General features: G+C 36.9%; 4 protein-coding genes across 13 annotated transcripts in view; 2 read left to right on the plus strand and 2 right to left on the minus strand.

Moving 5' to 3' along the window:
* The first annotated feature begins 2,793 nt into the window (after positions 1-2,793).
* On the plus strand, positions 2,794-3,685 carry LOC117988613 (U5 small nuclear ribonucleoprotein TSSC4). The gene has a single exon (XM_034975775.2). The coding sequence runs from the start codon at positions 3,006-3,008 to the stop codon at positions 3,651-3,653; it is 648 nt and encodes a 215-aa protein (XP_034831666.1). The 5' UTR covers positions 2,794-3,005; the 3' UTR covers positions 3,654-3,685.
* Positions 3,686-4,141: 456 nt separating this feature from the next.
* On the minus strand, positions 4,142-6,467 carry vnc (GNAT family N-acetyltransferase vnc). Of its 4 annotated transcripts, none has more exons than XM_069502850.1 (4): positions 6,300-6,467; positions 5,546-5,871; positions 5,010-5,158; positions 4,142-4,415 (listed from the first exon to the last, which is right to left on the minus strand). In XM_069502850.1, exons 2-4 carry the CDS (start codon positions 5,703-5,705, stop codon positions 4,185-4,187), a joined length of 540 nt encoding a protein of 179 aa, XP_069358951.1. In that variant the 5' UTR covers positions 5,706-5,871; positions 6,300-6,467; the 3' UTR covers positions 4,142-4,184. The 4 variants fall into 4 exon arrangements, with proteins under 4 accessions (XP_069358951.1, XP_069358953.1, XP_069358955.1 ...); XM_069502852.1 differs by having other exon boundaries at positions 6,264-6,467; XM_069502854.1 differs by having other exon boundaries at positions 6,418-6,441.
* A 695-nt stretch (positions 6,468-7,162) lies between these two features.
* On the plus strand, positions 7,163-14,741 carry LOC117988611 (myb/SANT-like DNA-binding domain-containing protein 4). 3 transcript variants are annotated; one of them, XM_069502964.1, is made up of 9 exons: positions 7,163-7,341; positions 7,425-7,840; positions 8,574-8,645; positions 9,399-9,426; positions 9,754-9,898; positions 10,626-10,826; positions 11,460-11,619; positions 11,790-11,887; positions 12,587-14,741. In XM_069502964.1, the coding sequence occupies exons 1-9, from the start codon at positions 7,310-7,312 to the stop codon at positions 12,818-12,820; spliced, it is 1,386 nt and encodes a 461-aa protein (XP_069359065.1). In that variant the 5' UTR covers positions 7,163-7,309; the 3' UTR covers positions 12,821-14,741. The 3 variants fall into 3 exon arrangements, with proteins under 3 accessions (XP_069359065.1, XP_069359066.1, XP_034831663.1); XM_069502965.1 differs by having other exon boundaries at positions 7,446-7,840; positions 9,393-9,426; XM_034975772.2 differs by having other exon boundaries at positions 7,164-7,341; positions 9,393-9,426; positions 12,587-14,740.
* Positions 14,742-14,794: 53 nt separating this feature from the next.
* The window catches only part of p130CAS (Serine_rich_CAS and FAT-like_CAS_C domain-containing protein p130CAS), a 110,091-nt gene continuing 107,591 nt past the window's right edge, over positions 14,795-17,294 (minus strand). For all 5 annotated transcript variants that reach the window (XM_034975770.2, XM_069502921.1, XM_034975771.2 and 2 more), the window contains one exon: positions 14,795-16,890. The gene's annotated coding sequence lies outside the window, so the exon portion shown is untranslated. The remainder of the gene's footprint in view (positions 16,891-17,294) is intronic.

The following is a 17,294-nucleotide window of genomic DNA, read 5'->3' on the forward strand; positions in this document are numbered from 1 at the left end:
ATTCAACCCCTAAGGGGGTAAAATAGGAGTTCGAAATTTGTGTAGCCCACGCCAATGAAGTCGCGAGCATAGTAGTGTATAAAAGCTGTGATAGCCTAGTGGTTAGGACGTCCGACGGTCCGCCTTCTAATCGGAGGTCGCGGGTTCGATCCCGGCACGCACCTCTAACTTTTCGGAGTTATGTGCGTTTTAAGTAATTAAATATCACTTGCTTTAGCGGTGAAGGAAAACATCGTGAGGAAACCTGCATGCCTGAGAGTTCTCCATAATACTGATGATAACCTAAGTAGTAAGTACTGATATGATACCACAAAAAAAACTATTAAAAAATCCTATAATTATTAATTTTGTAAAAGTTTACGATAAATTGTAAATAAATATAATATAATCAAATAAAATCTGATTGACGCTAGAGGTCAACGAACGTTGCGTAAGTAAGTCACTCGGAGTCAATGCCACGTCGTAGGCATTGACCCGAGTTTTGCACGCTATACATTGCGGGTTTGAAAAATTCTAAATCACTAGAAGTACAAAACGAGGCAAATGGTTACGGGCATTGGATTGTGTTCAGGGCCCTCTTTCCCACTGGGCACTCTGGGCACGTGCCCAGGGCCCACTAGTCGCTGCCACCAAATCACCAAACTATAAACGACCGACCGCTACTTTATTACCAAAAAATCAAAGGTTAAAAAGGCCCTCGAAACATAGGACCATAGCGATTGTTAACCAGTCAAGACTGACTTATATCCGAGCCTTCTTGTTTTTACTTACTCTGTCAAGATCATAGGGGCCCCGATATTCTAATGTGCCCAGGGTTTCCAATAGGTTACAGACGGCTCTGATTGTGTTTAGGTAGTATAACAATAACGCTAAGTTTTTGCTAGCGTTCTGGTTACATCCTGTATGTGTTCCACCGCACCGTAGCGCCTAAGCAGCAGCAGCTACTGAGCCAATTTTGATAAAATAAGACCGAATTACGGCCACGGCAGCCAATCTTCATAGAGTAGCCAACTGCGCTGGAGATAGCGCGCGCTTGATAGTGCACAAGTGTGCGCAAACACAGGTGCACTCTCTATTCCCGCACTCTCATAGCCCGATGGGATCTCCGAGGCACGGGGGTGGAACATCGTCATTAACTCCGGGCTATTATACTGAGAATATTTTACACAAAAATAGAATACTTACCTAACTATTTTTTGCCCAAGCCGGGAATCGAATCCAGGACCTCGTCATCCGAAGTCGAACATGCTTACCACTTGACCAACGAGGCAGTCTCGTCTAGCTCTAGTATTCTGTTTGTGATTATAATATGTAGGTACTGCTATTACGTGCCAATGCCAAGTCAGTACTTAAATGCGCATTTCGCCTTTTTATTTCATTCAATAAATACCTATCAAAAGTTTCTATTCACTGTAAATATCAGGAAATACAAATCAAAATTGTATTTATTACTAGCTGATGTCCGCGACTTCATCCGTGTCGGTTTAGGTTTTTAAAACTCTGATTTTCCGGAATAAATAAAAAGTAGCCTGTGTCCTTCCATTGTGATGATCTTCTTTCAACTTCGTCAAAATCGGTTAGGTAAACGTATGGGCCACGAAAAGTTAACAAACAGACGGTCACACTTTTGCATAATTTATAATTAGTTACATTTTTCAAGAGTTTGATCTCTGAAGGACTTAAGGGTCATGTTCAGGGCACATAGGTACTTAGATACAGAATTGATTTTTCATTGTTGGAGTCTAGACAGGCTTCGAATGGGGGAAGTAACAAATTACGCCGGCGGGACGTCTCGACGCAAATAAAACCAAAATATCTAAGTACATAATTTTAGATTTTATAAAATAGGTACCTAGGTATTTAAGTAGGTACTATTAACAGCGCTTATACCTTTTGCATCGAAAATTAGCTGTGTTTTAGGGTTTTTTCAAGGGCAATATCGTAGCAATGCGAGCAGATAATTTGAAGGAAATTATGGTTTTAGGTAGGTACCTAGGTGAAGTGTTGATTATGTGCATAGGCAAATTAAAATATAACTTTTACAAACGGTTTTATAAAGCGAGGGATTTGCCCCCATAGAGTTTTACGGAAATACACGTAATACAGGAAATACCTTAAAATGAAAAAAGAAACCCTTATAGGATCACTTGTCAGTCTGTCTGTCCGTCCGTCCGTCCGCCCACACGTCCGTCCGTCTGTCTGTCTGTATGTCGTGTCTGTTAAGAATCCTATAGGGTAGGTACTCCCCGTTAACCTAGGTCCTAGAATCATAAAATTTTGCAGGTAGGTAGGTGTTGTAGATTAAAATGTGTTCATGAAAAAAAAACTAGTAGGTACCTATTTTCAATATTCGAACTTTCGAAGTAAGATTACTACACCAAGTGGGGTATCATATGAAAGGGCTGTACCCGTACATTCTAAATCAGATTTTTATTTATTTTTAAGCATAATTGTTTTTGATTGTAAAAATAAAATAACCAATAATCCATTCTCAAACGTGAACTAGCTTGAAAAGTATTAGAATTATGTCACATTTAACTCATTAAATAATGTTGTTATAAATACACTGGATAGGGCTGTTTTTACCCTGGCATATATCGAAATAAAATAAAAGTAATGGCATATATTTTTACGCCATAATTTCCATTGAGCCGTGCGTCGAATGTTTAACACGCTTACAATGTTACCCAGTACGACTAATATCGTTCAAAAGAACTGAAGCCAGTTTAAAAAAAACAATACATATTAGTCGATGACACTGGCACTGACACTTGTTCTAATGTCAGTTTGACATTCTTTGATTCTTAAGCAAAAAAAAAATTTTAATTATTAGTTTCTTGGTGGTTTCTGGCACACCTAAAAGCCAATAATTGGGAATTGAATTGAATTAATTATTAGTTTGTATTGAAAAACTTAAATTATTAATTGTACATTAAAGTAATTGTTTCAGTGCATATCGAGTTCAGGATCTTTCGATCCTCAATTCCTAAGCATAAGATTACAGAATGTCGTCGTTTCAAGATCGACAAAAGAGTTTATTTAACCACCTGAAAGATGCAGAGGAACAATACAGTTTTTCCAAGTCAAATAAGGTTACAGAACAACCAGATTATGGTGTTATCGACAAACGGACCTACAGGAAAATAAAGCGTGAAATGAAACAATTTCGTGGTAGAGAAAGTATTTATAAAAGACAAGATGCGAACCTACGGGAATGCCTACGCGCCAGATCGGCTCCAGACCATATGAGGAATCCACAAAAGTGGCAATATTATTCATTATCAGATGTTACGCCAGACCAAATGTCTGATAAAACTAACACAGAAACTGCTTTGGCTTTTATGCGTGAAATGGAAGAACGGGAATCAAAAGATAATGAAGTTATTGATGAGACAGGCGCAGTTTTCAAGAAACCGACCTTTAGTATCTCTAAAACCATTAAAAAGTTACCTGAGGAACAGAAGCAACCTCTTTTCAAGGGCAATAAAATAATAATGCCGGAGTATGTAGTAGGAATGAGTAAGAAAAAGGTTAATAAACTGGCAATAAGGACCAAGAAAGAAAAAGATGAAGAAGACAAAAAAGCAGAGTTAAAATTAAACCATTTGTATGAAAATGATGATGAGGATGACTATAGCAATAATTGTACTTAATAAACAGGATTTCAAAAAAAAATCTTTATTTCTTTAGTTTTATAAGTGCCATTTACCCTGGCAGCACCGATTCTGTTATCTTTCTCTAAACTAGAGTATCTGCATCCTTTTCTTTTTAACAATGCCGACTGTCAAACTATGTCTGTCCTTTTCATATTACATTAGTAAGAACAGCATGCAAATACTCTAAAATTAGGTTATGCTCAGAATCAGTCAATGTTAACCATATCTGTCACACATCAAGATTTTTTGGGTCCTCTACCACAGCAACATTTGCATTAAGCAAAGGAACAGTGATTGCAAAACTAGTAGCCCAATCTGAAGTTGCAACATGGACGGTTTGTGCAGGTCACAGGCTGAAGATCAAATAAACCTGGCGATGTTTTTGTGCAATAAGTATGTTATATGCCTCGAGTTCAGATTACTTGTTTTGTGTGCATTATACCTACTACTTCCTAGCTTTTTTGATTATAAATCAAAATACAAAATAAATATAAATCTTTATTGCCTTATAATATGCTCAATAATCACTTAACACTGTGATACAATAGCAGATTCAGACTTGATTTCTAAATTGTCAGCTGGGGCGTCCGTCTTACTATCAGCCGCAAAAGTGCTGAGGTCTCTCATCATTGAGTAGGCATCTTCACCATCTGCATAGTATTTAGGTTCAATTTCTAAGATCTTGAAACCGAGTGAGTTTGTGTACAGATTAAGCGCAGCTCTGTTGCTTTTTCTAACGTGCAGAGATACATATTTGGCCTGAAAACAAAAAATATATTGTAACATTAATTAACAGACTTCCATTTGATTAACAACTAGCTAACACTGGGTGTAAACACTATATATCTTTATCTAAATATATAAAAGGAAAAGGTGACTGACTGACTGATTGATGAAATTTGGTATGTACATAACTATTATGACATGGGCATCTGCTAAGAAAGGAGTTTTGAAAATTCAACCCCTAAAGGGGTGAAATATGGGTTTGAAATTTTTGTAGTCCACCAATTCTGTTGTAAACAATCTCTAAACTAAACCAAAATGGCACGTCTAAATCTATTGCTATCCTTTTCATAATGTTGCTTGCGGAAAGATGATATCACTAGATTTAGACCTGTTAGTTTAGAGATTGTGTACAAGAGAATCAGCCCCATTATGGCTAATTTTGTCCACATCTCTCTTAACCCAATGTACACAAAATACTTAGTGATTTATTTAATGTGCAGATTGCAATGGGCAATTTTCATTTGGGCTGTCAAGCTTTTGAAATCTTAAGGGTAGATTAAAATCTACTCCTTAACAGTGTTTGTGAAATATTACTTTTTTTGCTATTGTTTCTAAATGGATACTTACTTGAAAACACTCTACCATAGCTAATGAAGCTTGATTCATCAGCTTTTGAGCAAGCCCAAGACGCCGATGGGATCTCTTGACTGCAAGGGAAGTTATGTGTCCATGGCGATTATCTTCGCCATCCTCCTCCATCTTTGCCAGTACATATCCTACAAAAACAATAAATCATGTAGAAATGTGCAACAAATATCAAGAAAGGCAGTTTGAAGAGTAAATACTAGTAATCAACAACACAAATCATATTTTTAAAGCCTACAAAACACATGATTATGTGGACGAATACCAAGTAAGTCAGTTTTAGGCGTTAATATACCAGTCATTATAATATTACTGAAAACTATACAAATCATATTTCTATAACCCAATTTGTTTAGTTTACTTTATTTAGTGATGTAACAGATTTAATCAAACTACTAGTGAACTAAAATTTCAGTGAATCTTAATTCTTAGAGACTGAACTGTGAAAACTATTAAAAGTATAGTGGGGATCATTAGATCCCACTATAAACAATAAATATAAAAAAAATAACACAAACCTACTATGTGGCCTTTTTCATCTTCTGCCACATAACTGAGCTGGGGCCATGACAAACCATGATAGAAATAATATTTCATCTGATAGTTCTCTGGCAAGCATAACAAGTTGCAATGCTGCATGTTCATAAGGTCACTCGGACGTGCACAGCGAATATTCATTTTGATTTCTATATTATGACCGTTGAATAAGTTGATTATTCCCTTCTAGTTTTCCTTTGTTTCGGCTGCCGTGTCTCTGAAGCTGGCGGGGTATCTGACATACCACCAAGAAGCTCGCGAACAAAGCGGAATTTAGACAGACAGCACTTCCATACGACGTACCAACCTAGAACAAAGGCAAAGAACACCACAACATTATTATTATCAGTTTTTGGCCTATATAACTAGAATAATAAGCTCGATGTGGGCTACTTACAAAATAATACAAATATTAAAACTAAACATACACTACAAACGAAGGTTATAATAGCCAAAATCACTTCTTTCATATTAATTAATATTCAAAAAATCGTGTAAAAAATATATGATATGAACACCAGATCATTGCGGAATGCATATACCCGAAATATAGAAATATCACATTTCGTACATTAATATTCATCTAACCTAATTAGATTAGGTTTATCTACAAACTATAAAAATTGTTATAAAAACGAAACGCGCTGCGCGAAATCAATGGATTCCGCCATTTTGAACTATAGAGTATAGTGCACTTACAAAATATTTTATTTGATTTAATTTAAAAATATTTACAAGGAAAACACTCTTTCAGTGGCGAAGTCGGGTTTTACAATAATTGTAAATCTTGGAGTATTGTATTGCAGTCCGTCTTTAAAAATCCTAAAATAATAATAAATTATTAAATTATAACCTAAAACAGATTTTGAATTTCACAGAATCACAGAGTAGGTACTTTGTACACAGAATTCATTTACTCCAACTTTGTAATTGCACAGAATCGATTCGAGGTTATATTACTTTACTTTACTCTATGGTTGAGGTATTAGGCATAGAGAACACAAAGAGGGTGGTAAGTCGGTAAGATATGGTAAGATAGTATTAATGGTTCGCTTCATGCTTGTGGCAAACAACATGAAGCAAATATCGGCAAACACCACAGAGATTATAAACACTATTGTATAATATAAAAGTTTGTAACTGACTAATTATATATGGTATGTTTATGTACCTAGTTATTTAGTTAGTTTTATATGGGGCGGATTCTCTTGTACACAATCTCTAAACTAAACTAAATTAAGAGGTCTAAATCTAGTGCTTTTCTTTTCCGCAAGCAACATTATGAAAGGGATAGCAATAGATTTAGACGTGCCATTTTAGTTTAGCTTAGAGTTTGTGTACATCGGAATTAGCCACATTATTTATGTTTGGCTTGCTCAATCGGAACGAATGACAAGCGCTCCCAAGCGTTGGCAAAATCCACACGCTTGCTGGTGCTTGTTGTGTATAGTTTGCCACAAGCATGAATGAACACCATAACATACTACTGTGATAAGATCATGACACCATATTATTAAACGGGCTAAAAAAGCTAGAAACCAGAGCAGAAAAGCCATTTTAAAAAATGTTGATAAAAGACGCTAATCAAAGAGTACGTACCTATATCTCAGAACAAGGACTATAATAATAATCACAACGTTTTATAAAATAATAATTATGTTATTAAAATATTTTAATTAAAAATATTAGTGCGGCTTGTGTAAAAAACTATATAAAATAAATAAAATTAATCTAAAGTCAATAAAATGGATAATGAAGATATTTTGGTTACTTCTCAGTAAGTGTGAAAATGATATATTTTTTTTAATTAATAAGTAGCTGTAGGTACTTTAAAATGCACTGTTTTTTGGTCTGGTACAGCAACAGGTGTGGGAATTTCAGTCACGAGGAAGTAAAAGCCCTGGTGGAACAAGTTAAAATACACAAAGATATAATCCTAAACAAATGCACCAATTCAGCTGTTAATTTTGCAAAAGAGGAAGGGTGGAGGAAAATATGCAAGGAAATAAATAAAAGAGGCTTCAAACATAAAAGAACTGTTGAAAATTTGAAAACGAAATGGTTAAATCTCAAAAGGTTAGGAAAGAAAGTGTCACAAAACATAATAGACGTAGGAGACACAAACTTAGATGATGTGTTAACTAATATTCTGATGCTGATGAATGAGACGGACACTGGTGCAAGTCTGACTGCAGTTCCAATGGATGGTAGTGAAAACAATACAAATGGCAGTATGACTGAAGCTCCTCAGGAGGATAGTTTTGAAGCAGTGAATGGTATAAATCTTGTAATATCTAATTAGCTTTTACCTACAACTAACAGCTGTTTGATTATGGAGCTGGCTGGGAAAGAACCGTAAGTACTGGCAAGTTGTAGGAGGCCTTTGCAGCGAGGCACTCTGCGTTGAGAGATTTTTTTGTGAAACAAAAACATACTAAAAGATTGTGGACTTTGAAACAAAGGCTATTTTTATTTTATACTAGCTGATGCCTGCGACTTCGTCGGCGTGGAATTAGGTTTTTAAAAATCCTGTGGGAACTCTTTGATTTTCCAGGATAAAAAGTAGCATATGTCACTCTCCAGGTCTTTATCTATACCCATGCAAAAAATCACGTCAATCCGTTGCACCGTTGCGATGTGATTGAAGGACAAATCAACAAACAAACACACTTTCGCATTTATAATAAGGAAACTGATAAGGGTACTGATATCTATTTCTTGGTCCACATGGATCTTATAGAAATTTTGGTGTCAAAGTCTGTCATTTATTCAAAATAGATGTACCATTGTATAATTATTGATTTTATGAATAAATAAGATATAAGATAAAAATATGTAACATTGTTATAGCAGAAATACCATTGTGTGAAGATTTTAACTCTACCTATTACGGTTCACAACATATACACCCTGCTGACAGACAGACAGACGGATAGCGGAGGCTTAGTAAGTAGGTCCTGTTGGCATCCTTTGGGTACAGAGCCCTATAAAACACCTCTATGTTTGCAGATATGGAAGAAGAAAAGGAGAAGGTCAACCTCTGGAGTGATAATGCACATAATCAGTCAGATGAATCTGATGGTAAGCTACATATTTCAAGCCACTGCGCTGTCAGTTTTTTTACAATATAATTTATTCAATGCTTCAATAGCTTAACAGGTAAAGCAGTGGACTGAAAACCGAAAGGTCGGCGGTTCAAACCTCGCCCGTTGCACTATTGTCGTACCTACTTCTAACACAAGCTTGACGCTTAGTTGGAAAGGAAAGGGGAATATTAGTCATTTAACATAGCTTATATTCTTTTTTTTTTAAAATGATACAGCAACTTGTCCATGTTGATTGAATTTTTTTTTAATCCAAGGAAACTTTGATTTTCCATCATAAAAATCTCTGAAATGCAAGCTATCTCTATACTTTTGATTGAAATTGGTTAAAAGGCTAGGCTGTTAAAAGGTGATAGACAGATATATTTTCGCATTTATAATATTCATCATCATCATCATAATCAACCGATGGACGTCCACTGCTGGACATAGGTTTCTTGTACAGACTTTATGGGATCACACACCACGGTTTACGCCGCTTAAATCCAGCGGCTTTCTGCAATTCATTTGAAGTTGTCTGGCCACGTAGTGCTTTTGGGTGCAAAGTCGCCACTTCAGCACCTTTGTATACCAATGTCTACTGTTTATTCGAATTATGTGCCCAGTCCATTGCCACTTCAGGGTTCGCGACCGAATTTACAAAATTAGTATGGATTATTTTTGAGTGAATCTTTATTTTTCATAAATTATTATTGATTTAAGCAAACTGAACATGCTCTCCTAGTTTCAGATGCTGAAAAAGTGGTGCCAAAAAAGCGGTTAGTAAATTGTTTTTAAACTCAAATCATTTTAAGGGACTCTTATAGGATCACTTCGTTGTCTGTCTGTCCGTCAGACGTGACTGTCAAGAAAACCTATAAGGTACTTTCCGTTGACCTAGAATCTTGAAATTTGGCAGGTAGGTAGGTCTTATAGCACAAGTAAGGAAAAAATCCGAAAACCGTGAATTTGTCACAATCACATCACAATTTTTTTTTCAAATTCCATTGTATGCTTGTTTTCGTCTATGTTGGTGAGATATAAAGTCGTATAAGCATATACATATTATGTAGGTACTAAAGAATTCTGTATTTGTTACCTTTTAGAAGACGCGTCAGAACATTGAACTTCACTCCGTCAGAATGTAGTCTACTTCTGAAGTGTGTCAGAGAAGAAAAGGATAGTATACTGATTAAAGGCAAAGGGATCTCAGTGAAGGCTATCAATATGCAAAACAGTGCATGGAATAGGGTAACACATTGTACCTATTTTATCATTTTCTAATGACATTTAGAACCTAGTCTCTACACCTCTTCAGCTGAGGCACATGGCAAGGTGACGACGACGCGACAGCGATTCCTCAAACATAAATAGAGGTGGCCACGTGGGACGGTGATATGTTTAATGTCCGAAATTAGTATAATCAATCTAATCTGTAATCTGTCGATAATTTACTTATCGTTTACTTTGGATCATGGTGGCTTTGGGAGATAACAGGTAATAAAGGTGCAAAAAATCTTAGTCAAAGTAACTATAAAGTCAATTTTTTTATATTATCTTCGGAATAGCATTACAAATCACGTCATGCATTGCCAGACACTTAACTATCGTGGCAACCCCCCTGCCAGATACCCTTAAACTTTTTAACTTTAAGGGTGCCTGGCAGGGAATTGCCACCACACTAAGTGTCTGGCAATGCATGACGTGATTTGTAATGCTATTCCGAAGATAATATAAAAAAACACTTTCTTCCACTTGCTCGTAATTTGCTGAAGAAAGGATGTCACTACAGAGGACTGCTTTTGGGTCTTCACTGGCCACACGACAACAATTTCCAAAAGGACTAAACTAACAGGCCTAAATTTTGTGCCATCTTTTTCCACAGGGAGTATTATGAAAGGGTGTAGCAACACATATAGTCCAGTCATTTTATTTTAGAAATTGTGTACAGCAAAATTATTTATTACTTTAATTTCAGATAACTCAGAAGTATAACAGACTGAGTCCACACAAGAGGACTTATAAAACGTTGCGCACGAAATTTGATAACATGAAAAGACTCACTAACAGAGTTAACTTTAAAAACTACTTTTCTAAGAACAAAGGCGAAAGAATTGACAGAAAAAGAAACCACCACCATCATGAAAGGCTTGATGAAAAACATGAAGATTTAGTTGAGGTATTTACTATTAAAATAGAACATAATAGAAAAGTATTTTCATTCAAACGAATGTCTACGAAGTTCTTTTGAATCATCAAGTGATCACTGGTTCTGTTTGCCGTTAGTACACAAAAAAAACCGGCCAAGTGCGAGTCAGACTTGTGTACTGAAGGTTCCGTACTGCAACCGTATTTTTTTGACATTTAGCACGATAAATCAAAAATTATTATGCTTAAAATCTGTTTCAGAATGTACAGGCTAAGTCCTTTCATATGATACCCCACTTGGTATAGTAATATTACTTTGAAAATTGAAAATACTAATTATTAGTTAACAACACATTTTAATTTTTTATTTGTTATGTAACTACATATTCACGGTTTTCGGATTTTTCCTTACTATATTATACTACTAACATATAAAAGGGCGTTACCTGTAAAACAGGTACCTAAAACAGATTTTTATTTATTTTTATGCACAATAGTTTTTTATTTATCGCGCAAAATGACGAAAAAATACGACCCTCCCCTCCCTCCCTCCCCTCGGTGCTCGATGCCGTCATACTTTTTGTATGAGTATAGGTACCTATAATAGATTTTTTAAAGTCATGTAAAAGTAACACAAAACCCAAATATGATCTTTATCTTACAGATAAAATATTTCAAAACAGAGCCTATGGCTGACACCAGTATGGATAAGGACAGTGACGTTGATAATGAGGAATACCCGGAAATTCCCGTCGCGACCAGTGAAAAATATGAAAAATACTCGGATCCGCTCTCTATTGTTCTAAATGGAGATTCTGGGATGGGTAAATATACTGAGGATATACCTACACTACTAACTTATAATTACCATAAAAAATCTGATCAATATAATAATAATAATAATATAAATTTTATGTAATTTAAAATATATTAAAAAAAAGTGATATATATACCTAATAATAGCTAAAACAGAGTTTCGTTAATTAATTTTCAGAATCAATGAGCCATTTCGGGTCTTACACTCCACATGAAAATAAGGAAATATCAAAACTGAAGCTAGAACTGCTGAAGTATCAACTGGAAACTGCAAAAGTAAGCAATAATCTTCTATACATATAAAAAAAGCTGACTGATCTATCAACGCACAGCTCAAACTACTGAACAGATCGGGCTGGACATGCAGATAGCTATTGTGACATATACGATATACATCCGCGGAGACAGGATTTTTGAAAATTCAACTCCTAAGGGGTTAAAATAGAGATTTTAAATGTATGTAGTCCACGCGGAAGTCTATTTTAGTAGTATGTGGCTAATTCTGCTACACACAATCTCTAAACTAATTGACAGGTTAAAGATCCAAGAAGGAAAAAATTCAGTACTTTGTGGTATTCAAAGAGTGTTACTCTTCGGGCAGCGGAAAACAAAGTCAGCCGCTTCCATGTAATTTGTTTTTCACTTTGATTTAAACAATTATTCAATGAATATTAAAATATATTTTTTTCACACTTGCTGACAAATTATATAGGTATAGTTACCGTCAATTAAACAGGCTCGTCTGACGTAGGTATTGTTCCACGCGCTTGTGTACTCTGTGCGGATGTAGCACTCACACTAATGCATATGGTGAAAGCGGGGTGTGGTGTGATGCGTGGGCTGGTGTGCTCCGCTCCCCCGTACATAACGCCCGACTGTCACCTAAAAATGCTATTGCTGTCTCGCGGTTAAATTCAGCGACGATTTATTTGACTGGCGCGGACTATAACATTATTTATTCCTTACCTATTTCAGTTGGAAAGACAAAGGATCAGCGAAGCTTTAGAAGCAGAAAACTCAGAGCGCCAGTCAAAAGCCATAGAAACATCGCTTCGATTACGAGCAGCAAGATTAGATGCCGTTGCCTCCGAGTCAAAACTGCCCTCAACCCATCCCGCACTGCAATACAGTGAACAAGAGAAACTAGCGCAACAGTACATGCGGCAGTTTGAGCACACTTGCAATTGTATGAAAAGTAAGATTAATTAATTTTCATTATTGATTATTATATTAAATGGTCAATCTATTTGTCTGTAAGAGATTAATGTTTACAAACCTTAAGATTTCTCCCGAGTCAAAACTGTCCTCAAACCATCCCACACTGCAATACAGTGAACAAGAGAAACTAGCGCAACAGTACATGCGGCAATTTGAGCACACTTGCAATTTTATGAAAAGTAAGATTAATAATTTTCATTATCGATTATTATATTAAACGGTTAATTGATTTGTCTGTAAGAGATTAATGTTACAAACGGCGAGTTTTTTTATATAAATCAAGCAAAGTCCATAGAAATGTAATATTATCTTAGTGTTACAATTAACTTCTACTACACTTGCGAACATATTTTAATGTAGATAACGGGTAACCACAATTAATTTGATGGTTTTATTTGTCAATATTACCCATTATCTACGTTAACTTGTGTCGTTAAACCACGTAATAAACTTAAAATTATTGGAATAGCGAAGTTAGAAACAAATTACAAGTAATCTTTGCAACTAGTGATGTGACTTTATCAAAAGAGATTAATTTTCCTTATTTAGGTAGCTGTGCTGTGTATTAAAGTAAAATTAGGTACGTATAGTACGCGACAGGTCGAGATGGCAATCGGGGAGGGAACGCCCCGCACACCCGCACAGCCCCCGGTGCAGGTGAGCGCGGGTGACGTGCGGGTGTGCGGGGCGTCCCTCCGCCTCATACCCCGATTGTGCATCTCAACCTGTCGCGGACTATCGCGCTTCGATGTGTATTGAAAGTATTAATAGTTACATATTTCTAATCTAAGATAAATAATACCTACTGTAGGGCAAAAACCTGCATCAATCATTATTACAATCTCAATTGTTGAGATTGGCTGAATTTGTGCTATTCTTGTTGCAACAATACATTGTAGCCAATAGTGAGCGAGCGTCAACCAATCAGAGGTGATTGCGAGCGTGACATTGTAGCTGTCATTCTACCGCAATCGCGAAGCATATCTCGAACCTTAGTTGTAATAACAAATAATGGTGGGTATTTAGTTGAATACAATCTCTTGAACTCTTAAAGTACATAGTGCTATCCTACTGCATTGAAAACATGAAGACGACCTCTATGGCGCAGTGGTGAACGCTGTGGTCTTATAAGTGCGAGGCCCCAGGGTCGATTTCTGGCAGGGGCCATTTGGGAGTTAATAATATCTAAATCGTCCCTGGTCTGATCTAGTGGGAGGGTATGGTCGTAGCTAGTTACCATCCTACCGGAAAAGCTGTGCTGCCAAGCCAGTTAGCGTTCCGGAACGATGCCGTGTTGAAACTCCAAAGGTAGGACTGCATCATCACTATACCACTAGGTGAGATTGCAGTCATGGGCTAACTTGTGATGGATTAAAAAAAACATTGTAAAAAGGATAGCACTAATTTTAAAGCTGTCAATTTAGTTGAGATCAGAATTAGGAATGATTTATGCCAACACGTTGTCGGCGCGGACCGTGCCACGTACGACGCGCATTCGAGGCACGGATTCAAAACATCTCGCCACGTGCTGGCATAACTCATTCCTTAGCAACATTAATTTGTTATGATAAAGGACGGATGCAGTGACATAAATAAAAGATGTTTTAAATACGAAAATTTTGTATATTTACTTGATTGCGTTTTACAAGATGATTAAATTATAGTATTTCATTAATAAAATTATTATTTTTAATAATATGCATTTGTACAATTTTCATCTATACCTAACTAAACTACGACATCTAGGAAATATATTACACATTGCTAATATACAACATGCTTTTTACATTCATATATCGTATCTACGGCAAACTATTACAATATTTATAAAATACAAAATATTGACACGTACAATATTACACCCTATATGTTTAAACTATCATTAAAAAACAACCAATGTTGACGGACCTATTTTTACTATACCCTCTCTGCGGAATGAAGTTAGTATAGCGCTCTCTCTGTTACTTAATCCCCTACAAATGATAGAGCCAAAAAACTCAATGGGCGTTAACAATTTTGATTCACCAACCAATCATAAACGAATGAACTTCGAATGTTTTTTGAAAACATTTTCGAATTGAATTTCTAATGTTTTTGAGATAAAAATATGTTTGTGATTGGTTGATGTATCAAAATGGTTAACGCCCACTGAGATTTTTAGCTCTATCATTTGTATGGGATTATTATCAATCTACAAAACAGAGACAGCGCTATACTAACTTGATTGCGCAGAAAGGGTATGCGTCAACCGCCGCGTGTTTAATGTGTGTGTTTGGGCACATAAGTTCCTTATATTTCAACTGTTGAGCCGCTTTAGACACTTCGTAGCGCATCTATGTCTTGTGCGCCTGTTTGAGCTTTATGCCTTTCGAGATCTTTGTCTATATACCTACGTAGGTAGGTATATATTATATTCCACAGTAGAGATATTCAAGATAGATTGCTCATCAATAACACACGTATAGGGCATTAGTTGACTAATATTTCATAAAATTCCTTGAAGATCCAACCATTATGGAGATAGGTCATAGGTGGAATAGTAAAACAACGATATGGTAATCAAAAATAGTTTGGTGCTTGAACTAATTTGATTAAAATAACTGCCAAAGGGTTCACTGTTGTTTTACATTATAATGAATACTTAACACTTTATAGGATACGAAAATGTAGGAGTTCTTAGGGTGCGTACACAAATTCTAAAAGTCGAAACGCACATCTGCATCACATTACAACGCACTACGAGACTAAGGGATGATTTATGCCAACATGTAGCGGGCACGAGCCGTGCCACGTACGAGGTGCGGATTGAAAACATCACGAACATTTTATATGATGCAGTTTAGTTTAGCACGGCACGGTCCGTGCCGTGTCCGTGCTGCGACTTCACATGGTGAAGCATGAACTGCTTCATATAAAATGTTCGTGATGTTTTGGATCCGTGCCTAATACGTGGCACGGGGCCCGTGCCCGCCTCGTGTTGGCATAAATCATCCCTAACGCGTTGCTTTAATTTTCTTGCACCGAGGAGCAAGAAACTTTTAAATACATTGACATTAACAGGTAAAGATGATGGGATCCTAATTTAGTATACATAACAATAATTGAGCTCAATGCAGAACTAACAAAACCAGGCCTAATATTCTTGTGAAATTAAATAAACATTGTTTTAACACATTTTAGCCAAATTAGCATAAAATTATATTATGTCCTATCACTACTGTTCAAGGAACATTCGATTCGCAACGTTCAAAATTTCTTAATCTTATTTCACGATAGCATCACAACATTTGAATAGTTAATTAGGTACCTAAAACGGTCATCATACAAAATTACACGACTTTAGTTCGCGCGCAACTTGGTCGCCCCTGAAGCGTTACAGGAATTTATTTTAATTTTATTTTATTAGATATGCCAACGATAAAATTGTAACAACATTCGCAAACATTAAAAACAGGTCACAAACAATTCCAGTACTACTACAATCGTCAATTAAAGATGAGCAAGCTGAGAACTATGGAGCGTACTTTTATCTTGCTCATACTTAAGACAAAGACAAACTTATTCTTCTTCTAGTTGGCAATCATTCAACTGGATTTCGTTCAACGCTGTGAACTAAACAGTGACCTTGTACTCATGTCAAACCACCGGCGAAGGTTCTTAAGCCAGGATGTTGGTCTACATCTGTCTTTTATCTTGCCCTGTATTATAAGCTGCACCTGGTAGTATTTTGAGTTGCGCATTATATTATGGCCCATGCTTTGTACAGTAAGAAATGTGCCTGTGCAAACTGCCATGTTGCAACTTCAGATTGGATTACTTGTTTTGCACGCATATACGGCCGATGCTGGCCAGCTTGCTGACTTTGTGGGTTTCATAAAAATATCAATGGACCTTGGCGCAATTAAAACAGCGGTTATTGGCCGGTAGTCGTCGAGAGTATTGGGCCAATATGTACCAGAACCATTAGGCGCGAGTGTGCGACAAAAAGTTACGCGCGGACTATAAGAAATTATAGGCAAATATCAATAGATCTCCAAATGGTATTTAAGGTTCGTACGCACCTGAGCGGCGCGGCGCGGCGCTTCAGTCCGACTGCAGAACGCGTCACCTCAGGCCGCTCGACGGTGCCTACCGCACTACAACTTCAGTACGCGGCACCTCGCGTCACTTGCGCGTCACTTTTATACCCGTTCGCGTAGGAGCGCGAAGCGCCGCGCCGCGCCGCTGGGTATGTCGCACTAGCGTCACTGCACTGCGCGTCGCTTCGCTGCGCTTCAAAATATTCTCTCCAGCCGTGCCGCGCGGCAACGCGCGGTGAAGCGCTGTGCAGCGCCGCTCTAGTGCGATATGCGCCATACAAAATGATAGAAATGATATTTTGACGCTCTGTGCCGCGACGTGCAGCTCGCTGAAGCGCCGCGCCGCGCCGCTTAGGTGCGTACGAACCTTTATGCTTTACACTTAC

This window comes from Maniola hyperantus, chromosome 14 (assembly GCF_902806685.2).
Source record: "Maniola hyperantus chromosome 14, iAphHyp1.2, whole genome shotgun sequence".
NCBI classification, from domain to species: Eukaryota; Metazoa; Arthropoda; class Insecta; order Lepidoptera; family Nymphalidae; genus Maniola; species Maniola hyperantus.

Coding starts and splice junctions, on each gene's coding strand:
- LOC117988611 (XM_034975772.2), top strand. CDS start 7,310: ATGGATAATGAAGATATTTTGGTTACTTCTCA. Junction 7,342..7,424: donor GATATTTTGGTTACTTCTCA/GTAAGTGTGAAA, acceptor GGTCTGGTACAG/CAACAGGTGTGGGAATTTCA. Junction 11,620..11,789: donor AAATGGAGATTCTGGGATGG/GTAAATATACTG, acceptor ATTAATTTTCAG/AATCAATGAGCCATTTCGGG.
- vnc (XM_069502850.1), bottom strand. CDS start 5,705: ATGAATATTCGCTGTGCACGTCCGAGTGACCTTATGAACATGCAGCAT. Junction 5,159..5,545: donor TGAAAAAGGCCACATAGTAG/GTTTGTGTTATT, acceptor TTGTTTTTGTAG/GATATGTACTGGCAAAGATG. Junction 4,416..5,009: donor CTATGGTAGAGTGTTTTCAA/GTAAGTATCCAT, acceptor TTTTGTTTTCAG/GCCAAATATGTATCTCTGCA.
- LOC117988613 (XM_034975775.2), top strand. CDS start 3,006: ATGTCGTCGTTTCAAGATCGACAAAAGAGTTTATTTAACCACCTGAAA.